Source organism: Bombina bombina, chromosome 5, assembly GCF_027579735.1.
Source record: "Bombina bombina isolate aBomBom1 chromosome 5, aBomBom1.pri, whole genome shotgun sequence".
In the NCBI taxonomy this organism is placed as follows: domain Eukaryota; kingdom Metazoa; phylum Chordata; class Amphibia; order Anura; family Bombinatoridae; genus Bombina; species Bombina bombina.
In genome coordinates, this window is record NC_069503.1 from 2,745,995 (window position 1) to 2,761,752 (window position 15,758).

The 15,758-nt window shown below is 34.8% G+C and overlaps 1 protein-coding gene across 1 annotated transcript in view; it reads right to left on the reverse strand.

Annotated features, from left to right (window-relative positions):
- Positions 1–15,758, reverse strand: part of LOC128659663 (tyrosinase-like) — a 142,675-nt gene that overhangs the window by 90,082 nt on the left and 36,835 nt on the right. Inside the window, exon 2 of the mRNA XM_053713232.1 lies at positions 5,692–5,905. Coding sequence (XP_053569207.1) covers positions 5,692–5,905 — 214 coding nt within the window. The remainder of the gene's footprint in view (positions 1–5,691; positions 5,906–15,758) is intronic.

Sequence of the window (15,758 nt, forward strand, 5' to 3'; positions counted from 1 at the left end):
GGTAGACATGTTCATCCAGGCGGCGTCTTCTATCTTCATCCATCTGGCACAGAACGGGACCATCTTGAAGAAGCCGACGCGGATCCATCCTGTTCTTCTGGCGACTCCCGACTAATGAAGGTTCCTTTAAGTGACGTCATCCAAGATGGCGTCCCTCAAATTCCGATTGGCTGATAGGATTCTATCAGCCAATCGGAATTAAGGTAGGAGAAATCTGATTGGCTGATTGAATCAGCCAATCAGATTCAAGTTCAATCGGAACAGCCAATAGAATGCGAGCTCAATCTGATTGGCTGATTGGATCAGCCAATCGGATTGAACTTGAATCTGATTGGCTGATTCAATCAGCCAATCATATTTTTCCTACTTTAATTCCGATTGGCTGATAGAATCCTATCAGCCAATCGGAATTCGAGGGACGCCATCTTGGATGACGTCACTTAAAGGAACCTTCATTCGTCGTGAGTCGCCGGAAGAAGAGGATGGATCCGCGTCGGCTGCTTCAAGATGGTCCCGCTCCCGCCGGATGGATGAAGATAGAAGACGCCGCCTGGATGACCATGTCTACCGGTCCAGATGTCCTCTTCTTGCCGGATAGGATGAAGACTTCGGACCCTCTTCTGGACGGATTGGTGATACCTGGCGTGGTGAAGATAAGGTAGGGAGATCTAGTGTTAGGTTTTTTTAAAGGGGGGTTTGGGTTAGATTAGGGGTATGTGGGTGGTGGGTTGTAACGTTGGGGGGTATTGTATTTTTTTTTAAATGCAAAAGAGCCGTTTACTTTGGGGCATGCCCCACAAAAGGCCCTTTTAAGGGCTGGTAAGGTAAAAGAGCTTGAATTTCAAGAAACTCCAGCCACCAATTTCTTTAAAAGACCTTTTATTCTTTTGTCATGGGTCCCATTGGGGGCTGGTTTTTCTTGAAATTCATGGACTTTGGTGAGACTTGGCAAGTTTGTTGCTCCGTGCCCCACTGAAAGAGGAAAATTGGTGTGCTGTTTTCCATTATTTTGATTCTAAGGTAAAAGAGCTGTTAACTTTTTATTTTAGAATAGGGTAGGACATTTTTTTATTTTGGGGGGGCTTTGTTATTTTTTTAGGGGGCTTAGAGTAGGTGTAATTAGTTTAAAATTCTTGTAATCTTTTTTTATTTTTTGTAATTTAGTGCTTGTTTTTTTTGTAATTTAGTTTAGTTGATTTAATTGTAGATAATTGTAGATCGTTTAGTTAATTTATTGATAGTGTAGTGTTAGGTTTAATTGTAACTTAGGTTAGGATTTATTTTACAGGTAATTTTGTAATTATTTTAACTAGGTAGCTATTAAATAGTTATTAACTATTTAATAGCTATTGTACCTGGTTAAAATAAATACAAAGTTGCCTGTAAAATAAATATAAATCCTAAAATAGCTACAATATAATTATTCGTTATTTTGTAGCTATATTAGGGTTTATTTTACAGGTAAGTATTTAGCTTTAAATAGGATTAATTTATTTAATAAGATTTATTTTATTTCGTTAAATTTAAATTATATTTAACTTAGGGAGGTGTTAGTGTTAGGGTTAGACTTAGCTTTAGGGGTTAATACATTTATTAGAGTAGCTGCGAGGTCCGGTCGGCAGATTAGGGGTTAATACTTGAAGTTAGGTGGCGGCGATGTTAGGGAGGGCAGATTAGGGGTTAATAATAATATGCAGGGGTCAGCGATAGCGGGGGCGGCAGATTAGGGGTTATTAAGTGTAAGGTTAGGGGTGTTTAGACTCGGGGTACATGTTAGGGTGTTAGGTGCAGACTTAGGGAGTGTTTCCCCATAGGAAACAATGGGGCTGCGTTAGGAGCTGAACTCTGCTTTTTTGCAGGTGTTAGGTTTTTTGTCAGCTCAAACTGCCCCATTGTTTCCTATGGGGATATAGTGCACAAGCACGTTTTTTAAGCTGGCCGCGTCCGTAAGCAACGCTGGTATTGAGAGTTGCAGTGGCGGTAAATTTGCCTGTACGCTCCCTTTTTGGAGCCTAATGCAGCCCTTCAGAGAACTCTAAATACCAGCGTTGTTTAAAAGGTGCGGGGGGGGGGGGAAACACGCGTAGCTAACGCACCCCTTTGGCCGCAAAACTCTAAATCTAGCCGTTAGTTTGTTTTCTCTCTGTCTCAGATTTTACAGCTTCCCATAGCAGTTCTGCTGTTCCAGTCAGTAAACTTATATTTGTATGCACCTCCATGCTTCCTCCTCAGTCTTTACCTTGCTTTGCTCCTGTTGGCTGCCCTAAATCTAACCAGCTAACCTCACACCAGAATCACATTCAAAAGAATATTAAATGTACCACAGTGGAGGAATTTATATATTTGCTTATTAGTACTACTTAGGTCCAGTTTCACATATTGCAATTTATTTCATTTTTTAAAAACATGATTAGCCCAGCAGTGGATGATCCACTGCTGGTCTAATAATTAAAAAAAATATATATAAAATAAATTGATTTAGTTGTTTTTTGGGATGTTGGGGTGGAGAACAAAATTGCATGGGGGGGCAAGAAAATGTTTGCCCAGTGTCCAGTCAATATTAAAGACGGCCCTGAACATTACAATAGTATTACTATAATATTACTGTAATATTTCTATAACATTACTGTAACATTAAAATAGTATTACTGTAACATAACGATAACATTACAGTAACATTACAATATAATTACTATAATGTTACAGTAACTACTATAGTATTAAAATAAAATTACTATAACATTACAGTAACATTACTATATCATTACTATAAGATTGCTGTAACATTAATATAACATTACAATAGTATTACTATAATATTACTGTAATATTTCTATAACACTACTGTAACATTAATATAACATTACAATAGTTTTACGATAACATTACAGTAACATTACAATATAGTTACTATAACATTACAATAGTATTACTGTAACTTTACAGTAACATTACTATAGCATTACAATAGTATTACTGTAACACTACTGTAACATTACAATAGCATTACTGTAACATTACAATACTTTTACTGTAACATTACTATAACATTACAATAGTTTTACGATAACATTACAGTAACATTACTATATCATAACTATAACACTACTGTAACATTACAATAGTATTACTATAACATTACAGTAACATTACTATATCATAACTATAAGACTACTGTGACATTACAATAGTATTACTATAACATTACAGTAACATTACTATATCATAACTATAACACTACTGTAACATTACTATAACATTACAATAGTATACTATATCATTACTGTAATATTTATATAACATTACAATAGTATTACTATAACACTACTGTAACATTACAATAGTATTACTATAACATTACTGTAATATTTATATAACATTACAATAGTATTACTATAACATTACAATAGTATTACTATAGCATTACAATACTTTTACTATAACACTACTGTAACACCACTGTAACATTAATATAACATTACAATAGTTTTACGATAACATTACAATAGTATTACTGTAATATTTATATAACATTACAATAGTATTACTATAACATTACTGTAATATTTATATAACATTACAATAGTATTACTATAACATTACAATAGTATTACTATAGCATTACAATACTTTTATTATAACACTACTGTAACACTACTGTAACATTATTAATATAACATTACAATAGTTTTACGATAACATTACAGTAACATTACAATAGTATTACTGTACTATTTCTATAACATTACAATAGTATTACTATAACACTACTGTAACATTACAATAGTATTATTATAACATTACTGTAATATTTATATAACATTACAATAGTATTAATATAACATTACAATAGTATTACTGTAATATTTCTATAACATTACAATAGTATTACTATAACACTACTGTAACATTACAATAGTATTACTATATCATTACTGTAATATTTCTATAACATTACAATAGTATTACTATAACATTACTGTAACATTACTGTAACATTACAATAGTATTACTATAACATTACTGTAATATTTATATAACATTACAATAGTATTACTATAGCATTACAATAGTATTACTATAGCATTACAATACTTTTACTATAACACTACTGTAACACTACTGTAACATTAATATAACATTACAATAGTATTACTGTAATATTTATATAACATTACAATAGTATTAATATAACATTACAATAGTATTACTGTAATATTTCTATAACATTACAATAGTATTACTAACACTACTGTAACATTACAATAGTATTACTATAACATTACTGTAATATTTCTATAACATTACAATAGTATTAATATAACATTACAATAGTATTACTGTAATATTTCTATAACATTACAATAGTATTACTAACACTACTGTAACATTACAATAGTATTACTATAACATTACTGTAATATTTCTATAACATTACAATAGTATTAATATAACATTACAATAGTATTACTGTAATATTTCTATAACATTACAATAGTATTACTAACACTACTGTAACATTACAATAGTATTACTATAACATTACTGTAATATTTATATAACATTACAATAGTATTAATATAACATTACAATAGTATTACTGTAATATTTCTATAACATTACAATAGTATTACTAACACTACTGTAACATTACAATAGTATTACTATAACATTACTGTAATATTTATATAACATTACAATAGTATTACTATAACATTACAATAGTATTACTATAGCATTACAATACTTTTACTATAACACTACTGTAACATTAATATAACATTACAATAGTTTTACGATAACATTACAGTAACATTACAATAGAATTACTATAACATTACAATAGAATTACTATAACATTACAATAGTATTACTATAGCATTACTGTAATATTTCTATAACATTTTTATAACACTACTATAACATTACAGTAATGTTACTACAAAATAACTAACATTACTATAACTAGACATATGCTGTTCGTTTCGGCCAAATTTTAATTTTGGTGCGAATTTTGGCTGATTTGGAGATTCGAGTCAATCTGAATTGGCAACATATGAAAATACTGAAAAAATACAGAAAACTAATTAATTAGTTAACAGTTTTTCTGATCCATTCGTTATTTTGTATCCATTGTTTTTCATATTCATTAATATTATCATTCTAAACCGCCATCCCCCCACATCACCAACACTAAATAAACGTATTAACCTCTAAACCACCCGTCCCCCCACATTGCAACACAAAATAAACTTATTAACTTCTAAACCGCCATCCATCCACATCGCAACTACCTAAATTAAACTAACCACTAAACCTAAAACCCCTAACTTTAACATAATAAAAATACACCTAAATTAACGTTACAATATTACTAACTACCTAGTTAAAAGGAATAAAAACTTACCTGTGAAACAAAAATCAAACCTAAGCTTAAAGTTAAAAAAAGAACTAACATTACTTGTATATTGGGGGACTGCGGTTTAAAATTATAATATTAAATATGAAAAAGAATGGATGCGAAATAACAAATGGATCAGAAAAATTGTAAACCGATTTATTAGTTTTCTGTATTTTTTCAGTATTTTCACTTGTTGCCGATTCTGATTGACTCGAATTTCCAAATCAGCCAAAATTCGGCCGAAACAAACTGCACATGTGTAACATTACTGTATTACTATAATAACTCACCTTCTAGAGCATTGCGGAAGCTGCGCCTGGATGTCTCATTAAATGGAGGTGTGTCAAAATATCTAAGCTTCAGTGTATTCTCCACATCCTGAAATGTGGGCAGCTTTGGTGCATAGGGTGTTGTGCCCGGCTTTCTATGTAATCTCTCCATTTTATACTCTGTGTCCGCCACAGGGCAATAGGCATCAGGATAGTTGAACCCGCTGCAAATGGACTGTAGGGAAAGAAGAATCGAAAAGGCAATTAATTCACTTTTAGGTAGATTACGAGTTTTGCGTTACGGCTTTTAACGCTGAAAAAAATGGCAATTCCAGTGTAATGGTCAGTAACGCAACTTCCATTCCGCTTTAAAAAAATTGATATAGCGTGCGATTTTCATAGCGCCGGTATTACAGGTTGTGTGTTGAGGCTAAAATGCTTGCGTTACACCCTATACGGACACGATCCATACCGCCATCTGAAAGCAGTAGTTATGAGTTTTGCGCAGCAAAAATGTTTCACAAAACTCATAACTAAACTGTTACAAAGTACACTAACACCCATAAACTACCTATTAACCCCTAAACCGCCACCCTCCCGCATCACAAACACTATATAAAACGTAACCCCTAATCTGCCGCCCACCCACATCGCGACTATTAAATAAATCTAATAACCCCTAATTCGCCGCTCCCCGACATTGTGAGAATATAATAAAGCTATTATTAACCACTAATCAGCCGCTCCCCGACATTGCTGCCACTATAAAGCTTTTAATCCCTAATCCTCCGGCCTCCCACATCGCCGCCACTAAATAAACCTATTAACCCCTAAACCTCCGGCCTCCCACATCGCAAAACACTAAACTATTAACCCCTAAACCTAACACCCCCCCTAACTTTAAATTACAATATACCTATCTTAAAATAAATAAAAACTTACCTGTGAAATAAAAAGAAAGCTAACATTAAACTATAAATTAACCTAACATAACTATTCTAATAAAATAAAAAAATACCAATTAAAAAACCTAAATTACAAATTTAAAAAAACCTAACACTACGAAAAAAAATTAAAAATCTAATTACAAAAAATAATAAACACTAAATTACGAAAAATAAAAAAACACTAAGCTTACAAAAAATAATAAACGTAATTATCAAGAATAAAAACAATTACACCTTATCTAATAGTGTATGCCAAAAGAGAAAGTAAAGAAAAAATGGACATGAATACTGAGCACTGAAAGAAAGAGAAAAAACAATTATCAATATGCCCATGCATAGATAAGCAAGGAGAGCCAGCTAAATATAATATTTAACTTGTATTAGATATACATATGGTAAGGATCTGTGAGATAGGTGAGTGCATTAAAACTTAGATGAATATGAGAAATGAGCTGGTAGCCACACCGTAGTGGAGATAATCAGATAGCAACAATTAACACAACGTTTAATCATAAGTTACCATATGCTATAAACAAAGAGACTGCAAATCAGAGTACTCACAAGAAAAGCACCACAACAATTAAACCATAGGGAGTTTAATATAGTAATAGTGACTTTATCTAATAGCCCTATAAAAATAACCCCCCCCCCCAAATAAAAACACCCCCTAGCCTACAATAAATTACCAATAGCCATTAAAAGGGCCTTTTGTAGGACATTGCCCTAAGTTAAACAGCTCTCTTACCTGTAAAACAAATACAATGTTCCACCACTCAATCAACCCCCCAAAATAAAAAAAACTAACTTTAAAAAAAACAAACAACTAAGCTACCCATTGCCCCTAAAGGGGCATTTGTATGGGCATTGCCCTTAAAAGGGCATTCAGCTTTTTTTTTCATTGCCCTTAAAAGGGCATTCAGCTCTTTTTTCATTGCCCTTAAAAGGGCATTCAGCTCTTTTTTTTAAAAAAAAAAAGCCAAAGCCCTAATCTAAAAAAATAAAATAACACTAACCCAAAAATATTTACTCACAGTTCAAAATGTAGTACCTTGCATTCAAATCGGCCAATAGAATTTACATATAAGGTGACCAGGCACAGGTATTTAGCTTATGTGTTTATGTAGCTTTATGAGTTGCAGGACATCAGTGAGTTTTACATATAAGGTGACCAGGCACAGGTAATTAGCTTATGTGTTTGTGTAGCTTTATTAGTAGCAGGGCATCAGTGAGTTTTACATATAAGGTGACCAGACACAGGTATTTAGCTTATGTGTTTATGTAGCTTTATGAGTTGCAGGACATCAGTGAGTTTTACATATAAGGTGACCAGGCACAGGTATTTAGCTTATGTGTTTGTGTAGCTTTATTAGTAGCAGGGCATCAGTGAGTTTTACATATAAGGTGACCAGACACAGATATTTAGCTTATGTGTTTGTGTAGCTTTATTAGTAGCAGGATATCAGTGAGTTTTACATATAAGGTGACCAGACACAGGTATTTAGCTTATGTGTTTGTGTAGCTTTATTAGTAGCAGGACATCAGTGAGTTTTACATATAAGGTGACCAGACACAGATATTTAGCTTATGTGTTTGTGTAGCTTTATTAGTAGCAGGATATCAGTGAGTTTTACATATAAGGTGACCAGACACAGGTATTTAGCTTATATGTTTGTGTAGCTTTATTAGTAGCAGGACATCAGTGAGTTTTACATATAAGGTGACCAGACACAGGTATTTAGCTTATGTGTTTGTGTAGCTTTATTAGTAGCAGGACATCAGTGGGTTTTACATATAAGGTGACCAGGCACAGGTAATTAGCTTATGTGTTTGTGTAGCTTTATTAGTAGCAGGGCATCAGTGAGTTTTACATATAAGGTGACCAGACACAGGTATTTAGCTTATGTGTTTGTGTAGCTTTATTAGTAGCAGGACATCAGTGAGTTTTACATATAAGGTGACCAGACACAGGTATTTAGCTTATGTGTTTGTGTAGCTTTATTAGTAGCAGGACATCAGTGAGTTTTACATATAAGGTGACCAGACACAGGTATTTAGCTTATGTGTTTGTGTAGCTTTATTAGTAGCAGCACATCAGTGAGTTTTACATATAAGGGGACCAGACACAGGTATTTAGCTTATGTGTTTGTGTAGCTTTATTAGTTGCAGGGCATTAGTGAGTTTTACATATAAGGTGACCAGACACAGGTATTAAGATTATGTGTTTGTGTAGCTTTATTAGTTGCAGGGCATCAGTGGGTTTTACATATAAGGTGACCAGGCACAGGTATTTAGCTTATGTGTTTGTGTAGCTTTATTAGTTGCAGGGCATTAGTGAGTTTTACATATAAGGTGACCAGACGCAGGTATTAAGCTTATGTGTTTGTGTAGCTTTATTAGTAGCAGGACATCAGTGAGTTTTACATATAAGGTGACCAGACACAGGTATTTAGCTTATGTGTTTGTGTAGATTTATTAGTAGCAGGGCATCAGTGAGTTTTACATATAAGGTGACCAGACACAGGTATTTAGCTTATGTGTTTGTGTAGCTTTATTAGTAGCAGGACATCAGTGAGTTTTACATATAAGGTGACCAGACACAGGTATTTAGCTTATGTGTTTGTGTAGCTTTATTAGTAGCAGGACATCAGTGAGTTTTACATATACGGTGACCAGACACAGGTATTTAACTTATGTGTTTGTGTAGCATTATTAGTTGCAGGGCATTAGTGAGTTTTACATATAAGGTGACCAGACACAGGTATTAAGCTTATGTGTTTGTGTAGCTTTATTAGTAGCAGGGCATTAGTGGGTTTTACATATAAGGTGACCAGGCACAGGTATCTAGCTTATGTGTTTGTGTAGCTTTATACATTGCAGAACATCAGTGAGTTTTACATATAAGGTCACCAGACACAGGTATTTAGCTTATGTGTTTGTGTAGCTTTATTAGTAGCAGGACATCAGTGAGTTTTACATATAAAGTGACCATACACAGGTATTTAGCTTATGTGTTTGCTTAGCTTTATGAGTTGCAGGACATCAGTGAGTTTTACCTATAAGGTGACCAGGCACGGTTATTTAGCTTATGTGTTTGTGTAGCTTTATGAGTTGCAGGACATCAGTGAGTTTTACCTATAAGGTGACCAGACACAGGTATTTAGCTTATGTGTTTGTGTAGCTTTATGAGTTGCAGGACATCAGTGAGTTTTACATATAAGGTGACCAGACAAAGGTATTTAGCTTATGTGTTTATATAGCTTTATACATTGCAGGACATCCGTGAGTTTTACAAATAAGGTGACCAGACACAGGTATTAAGCTTATGTGTTTGTGTAACTTTGAGTTGCAGGACATCAGTGAGTTTTACCTATTAGGTGACCAGGCACAGGTATTTAGCTTATGTGTTTGTGTAGCTTTATTAGTAGCAGGACATCAGTGTGTTGTACATATAAGGTGACCAGACACAGGTATTAAGCTTATGTGTTTGTGTAACTTTATGAGTTGCAGGACATCAGTGAGTTTTACATAAGGTGACCAGACACAGGTATTTAGCTTATGTGTTTGTGTAGCTTTATGAGTTGCAGGACATCAGTGAGTTTTACCTATAAGGTGACCAGTCACAGATATTAAGCTTATGTGTTTGTGTAGCTTTATTAGTAGCAGAGCATCAGTGAGTTTTACATATAAGGTGACCAGACAAAGGTATTTAGCTTATTTGTTTGTGTAGCTTTATTAGTAGCAGGACATCAGTGAGTTTTACATATAAGGTGACCAGACACAGGTATTTAGCTTATGTGTTTGTGTAGCTTTATTAGTAGCAGGACATCAGTGGGTTTTACATATAAGGTGACCAGACACAGGTATTTAGCTTATGTGTTTGTGTAGCTTTATTAGTTGCAGGACATCAGTGAGTTTTACATATAAAGTGACCATACACAGGTATTTAGCTTATGTGTTTGCTTAGCTTTATGAGTTGCAGGACATCAGTGAGTTTTACCTATAAGGTGACCAGACACAGGTATTTAGTTTATGTGTTTGTGTAGCTTTATGAGTTGCAGGACATCAGTGAGTTTTACATATAAGGTGACCAGACAAAGGTATTTAGCTTATGTGTTTATATAGCTTTATACATTGCAGGACATCCGTGAGTTTTACAAATAAGGTGACCAGACACAGGTATTAAGCTTATGTGTTTGTGTAACTTTGAGTTGCAGGACATCAGTGAGTTTTACCTATTAGGTGACCAGGCACAGGTATTTAGCTTATGTGTTTGTGTAGCTTTATGATTTGCAGGACATCAGTGAGTTTTACATATAAGGTTACCAGACACAGGTATTAAGCTTATGTGTTTGTGTATCTTTATGAGTTGCAGGACATCAGTGAGTTTTACCTATAAGGTGACCAGACACAGGTATTTAGCTTATGTGTTTGTGTAGCTTTATTAGTAGCAGGACATCAGTGTGTTGTACATATAAGGTGACCAGACACAGGTATTAAGCTTATGTGTTTGTGTAACTTTATGAGTTGCAGGACATCAGTGAGTTTTACATATAAGTGACCAGACACAGGTATTTAGTTTGTGTAGCTTTGTTAGTAGCAGGACATCAGTGAGTTTTACATATAAGGTGACCAGGCACAGGTATTTAGCTTATGTGTTTGTGTAGCTTTATTAGTAGCAGGACATCAGTGAGTTTTACATATAAGGTGACCAGGCACAGGTATTTAGCTTATGTGTTTGTGTAGCTTTATTAGTAGCAGGACATCAGTGAGTTTTACATATAAGGTGATCAGACACAGGTATTTAGCTTATGTGTTTGTGTAGCTTTATTAGTAGCGGCACATCAGTGAGTTTTACATATAAGGGGACCAGACACAGGTATTTAGCTAATGTGTTTGTGTAGCTTTATTAGTAGCAGGGCATTAGTGGGTTTTACATATAAGGTGACCAGGCACAGGTATTTAGCTTATGTGTTTGTGTAGCTTTATTAGTTGCAGGGCATTAGTGAGTTTTACATATAAGGTGACCAGACACAGGTATTAAGCTTATGTGTTTGTGTAGCTTTATTAGTTGCAGGGCAGCAGTGGGTTTTACATATAAGGTGACCAGGCACAGGTATTAAGCTTATGTGTTTGTGTAGCTTTATTAGTTGCAGGGCATTAGTGAGTTTTACATATAAGGTGACCAGACACAGGTATTAAGCTTATGTGTTTGTGTAGTTTTATTAGTAGCAGGACATCAGTGAGTTTTACATATAAGGTGACCAGACACAGTGTATTTAGCTTATGTGTTTGTGTAGCTTTATTAGTAGCAGGGCATCAGTGAGTTTTACATATAAGGTGACCAGACACAGGTATTTAGCTTATGTGTTTGTGTAGCTTTATTAGTAGCAGGACATCAGTGAGTTTTACATATAAGGTGACCAGACACAGGTATTTAGCTTATGTGTTTGTGTAGCTTTATTAGTAGCAGAGCATCAGTGGGTTTTACATATACGGTGACCAGACACAGGTATTTAACTTATGTGTTTGTGTAGCATTATTAGTTGCAGGGCATTAGTGAGTTTTACATATAAGGTGACCAGGCACAGGTATCTAGCTTATGTGTTTGTGTAGCTTTATACATTGCAGAACATCAGTGAGTTTTACATATAAGGTCACCAGACACAGGTATTTAGCTTATGTGTTTGTGTAGCTTTATTAGTAGCAGGACATCAGTGGGTTTTACATATAAGGTGACCAGGCACAGGTATCTAGCTTATGTGTTTGTGTAGCTTTATACATTGCAGGGCATCAGTGAGTTTTACATATAAGGTGACCAGGCACAGGTATTTAGCTTATGTGTTTGTGTAGCTTTATTAGTAGCAGGACATCAGTGGGTTTTACATATAAGGTGACCAGGCACAGGTGTTTAGCTTATGTGTTTGTGTAGCTTTATATATTGCAGGACATCAGTGAGTTTTACCTATAAGGTGACCAGACACAGGTATTTAGCTTATTTGTTTGTGTAGCTTTATTAGTAGCAGGGCATTAGTGGGTTTTACATATAAGGTGACCAGGCACAGGTATCTAGCTTATGTGTTTGTGTAGCTTTATACATTGCAGAACATCAGTGAGTTTTACATATAAGGTCACCAGACACAGGTATTTAGCTTATGTGTTTGTGTAGCTTTATTAGTAGCAGGACATCAGTGGGTTTTACATATAAGGTGACCAGGCACAGGTATCTAGCTTATGTGTTTGTGTAGCTTTATACATTGCAGGGCATCAGTGAGTTTTACATATAAGGTGACCAGGCACAGGTATTTAGCTTATGTGTTTGTGTAGCTTTATTAGTAGCAGGACATCAGTGGGTTTTACATATAAGGTGACAAGGCACAGGTGTTTAGCTTATGTGTTTGTGTAGCTTTATATATTGCAGGGCATTAGTGAGTTTTTCAGATAAGGTGACCAAACAAAGGTATCTAGCTTATTTGTTTGTGTAGCTTTATTAGTAGCAGGACATCAGTGGGTTTTACCTATAAGGTGACCAGACATAGGTATTTAGCTTATGTGTTTGTGTAGCTTTATACATTGCAGGACATCAGTGAGTTTTACATATAAGGTGACCAGACACAGGTATTTAGCTTATTTGTTTGTGTAGCTTTATTAGTAGCAGGACATCAGTGGGTTTTACATATAAGGTGACCAGACACAGGTATTTAGCTTATGTGTTTGTGTAGCTTTATTAGTTGCAGGACATCAGTGAGTTTTACATATAAGGTGCCCAGACACAGGTATTTAGCTTATGTGTTTATATAGCTTTATACATTGCAGGGCATCAGTGAGTTTTACATATAAGGTGACCAGACACAGGTATTTAGCTTATGTGTTTGTGTAGTTTTATTAGTAGCAGGACATCAGTGAGTTTTACATATAAGGTGACCAGACACAGGTATTTAGCTTATGTGTTTGTGTAGCTTTATTAGTTGCAGGACATCAGTGAGTTTTTCATATAAGGTGCTCAGGCACAGGTATTTAGCTTATGTGTTTATATAGCTTTATGCATTGCAGGGCATCAGTGAGTTTTACATATAAGATGACCAGACACAGGTATTTAGCTTATGTGTTTGTGTAGCTTTATTAGTAGCAGGACATCAGTGGATTTTACATATAAGGTGAACAGACACAGGTATTTAGCTTATGTGTTTGTGTAGCTTTATTAGTAGTAGGACATCAGTGAGTTATACATATAAGGTGACCAGACACAGGTATTTAGCTTATGTGTTTGTGTAGCTTTATGAGTTGCAGGACATCAGTGGGTTTTACATATAAGGTGACCAGGCACAGGTATTTAGCTTATATATTTGTGTAGCTTTATGAGTTTCAGGGAATTGGTGAGCTTTACATATAAGGTGACCAGATAAAAGATATTTAGCTTATGTGTTTGTGTAGCTTTATTAGTAGCAGGACATCAGTGAGTTTTATATATAAGGTGACCAGGCACGGTTATTTAGCTTATGTGTTTGTGTAGCTTTATACATTGCAGGACATCAGTGAGTTTTACATATAAGGTGACCAGACACAGGTATTTAGCTTATGTGTTTGTGTAGCTTTATTAGTAGCAGGACATCAGTGAGTTTTACATATAAAGTTACCATACACAGGTATTTAGCTTATGTGTTTGCTTAGCTTTATGAGTTGCAGGACATCAGTGAGTTTTACCTATAAGGTGACCAGGCACGGTTATTTAGCTTATGTGTTTGTGTAGCTTTATTAGTTGCAGGACATCAGTGAGTTTTACCTATAAGGTGACCAGACACAGGTATTAAGCTTATGTGTTTGTGTAGCTTTATGAGTTGCAGGACATCAGTGAGCTTTACATATAAAGTCGTGACCAGACAAAAGTATTTTGGTTATGTGTTTGTGTAGCTTTATTAGTAGCAGGATATCAGTCGGTTTTACATATAAGGTGACCAGACACAGGTATTTAGCTTACGTGTTTGTGTAGCTTTATACATTGCAGGACATCAGTGGGTTTTACATATAAGGAGACCAGACAAAGGTATTTAGCTTATATGTTTCTGTAGCTTTATTAGTAGCAGGACATCAGTGGGTTTTACATATAAGGTGACCAGACACAGGTATTTAGCTTATGTGTTTGTGTAGCTTTATGAGTTGCAGGACATCAGTGGGTTTTACATATAAGGAGACCAGACAAAGGTATTTAGCTTATATGTTTCTGTAGCTTTATTAGTAGCAGGACATCAGTGGGTTTTACATATAAGGTGACCAGACACAGGTATTTAGCTTATGTGTTTGTGTAGCTTTATGAGTTGCAGGACATCAGTGGGTTTTACATATAAGGTGACCAGGCACAGGTATTTAGCTTATATATTTGTGTAGCTTTATGAGTTTCAGGGAATTGGTGAGCTTTACATATAAGGTGACCAGACAAAGGTATTTAGCTTATGTGTTTGTGTAGCTTTATTAGTTGCAGGGCATCAGTGGGTTTTAAATATAAGGTGACCAGACAAATGTATTTAGCGTATGTGTTTGTGTAGCTTTATTAGTAGCAGGACATCAGTGGGTTTTACATATAAGGTGACCAGACACAGGTATTTAGCTTATGTGTTTGTATAGCTTTATGAGTTGCAGGACATCAGTGAGTTTTACATATAAGGTGACCAGACAAAGGTATTTAGCTTATGTGTTTGTGTAGCTTTATTAGTAGCAGGGCATTAGTGAGTTTTACATATAAGGAGACCAGACAAAGGTATTTAGCTTATATGTTTCTGTAGCTTTATTAGTAGCAGGACATCAGTGGGTTTTACATATAAGGTGACCAGACACAGGTATTTAGCTTATGTGTTTGTGTAGCTTTATGAGTTGCAGGACATCAGTGGGTTTTACATATAAGGTGACCAGGCACAGGTATTTAGCTTATATATTTGTGTAGCTTTATGAGTTTCAGGGAATTGGTGAGCTTTACATATAAGGTGACCAGACAAAGGTATTTAGCTTATGTGTTTGTGTAGCTTTATTAGTTGCAGGGCATCAGTGGGTTTTAAATATAAGGTGACCAGACAAATGTATTTAGCGTATGTGTTTGTGTAGCTTTATTAGTAGCAGGACATCAGTGGGTTTTACATATAAGGTGACCAG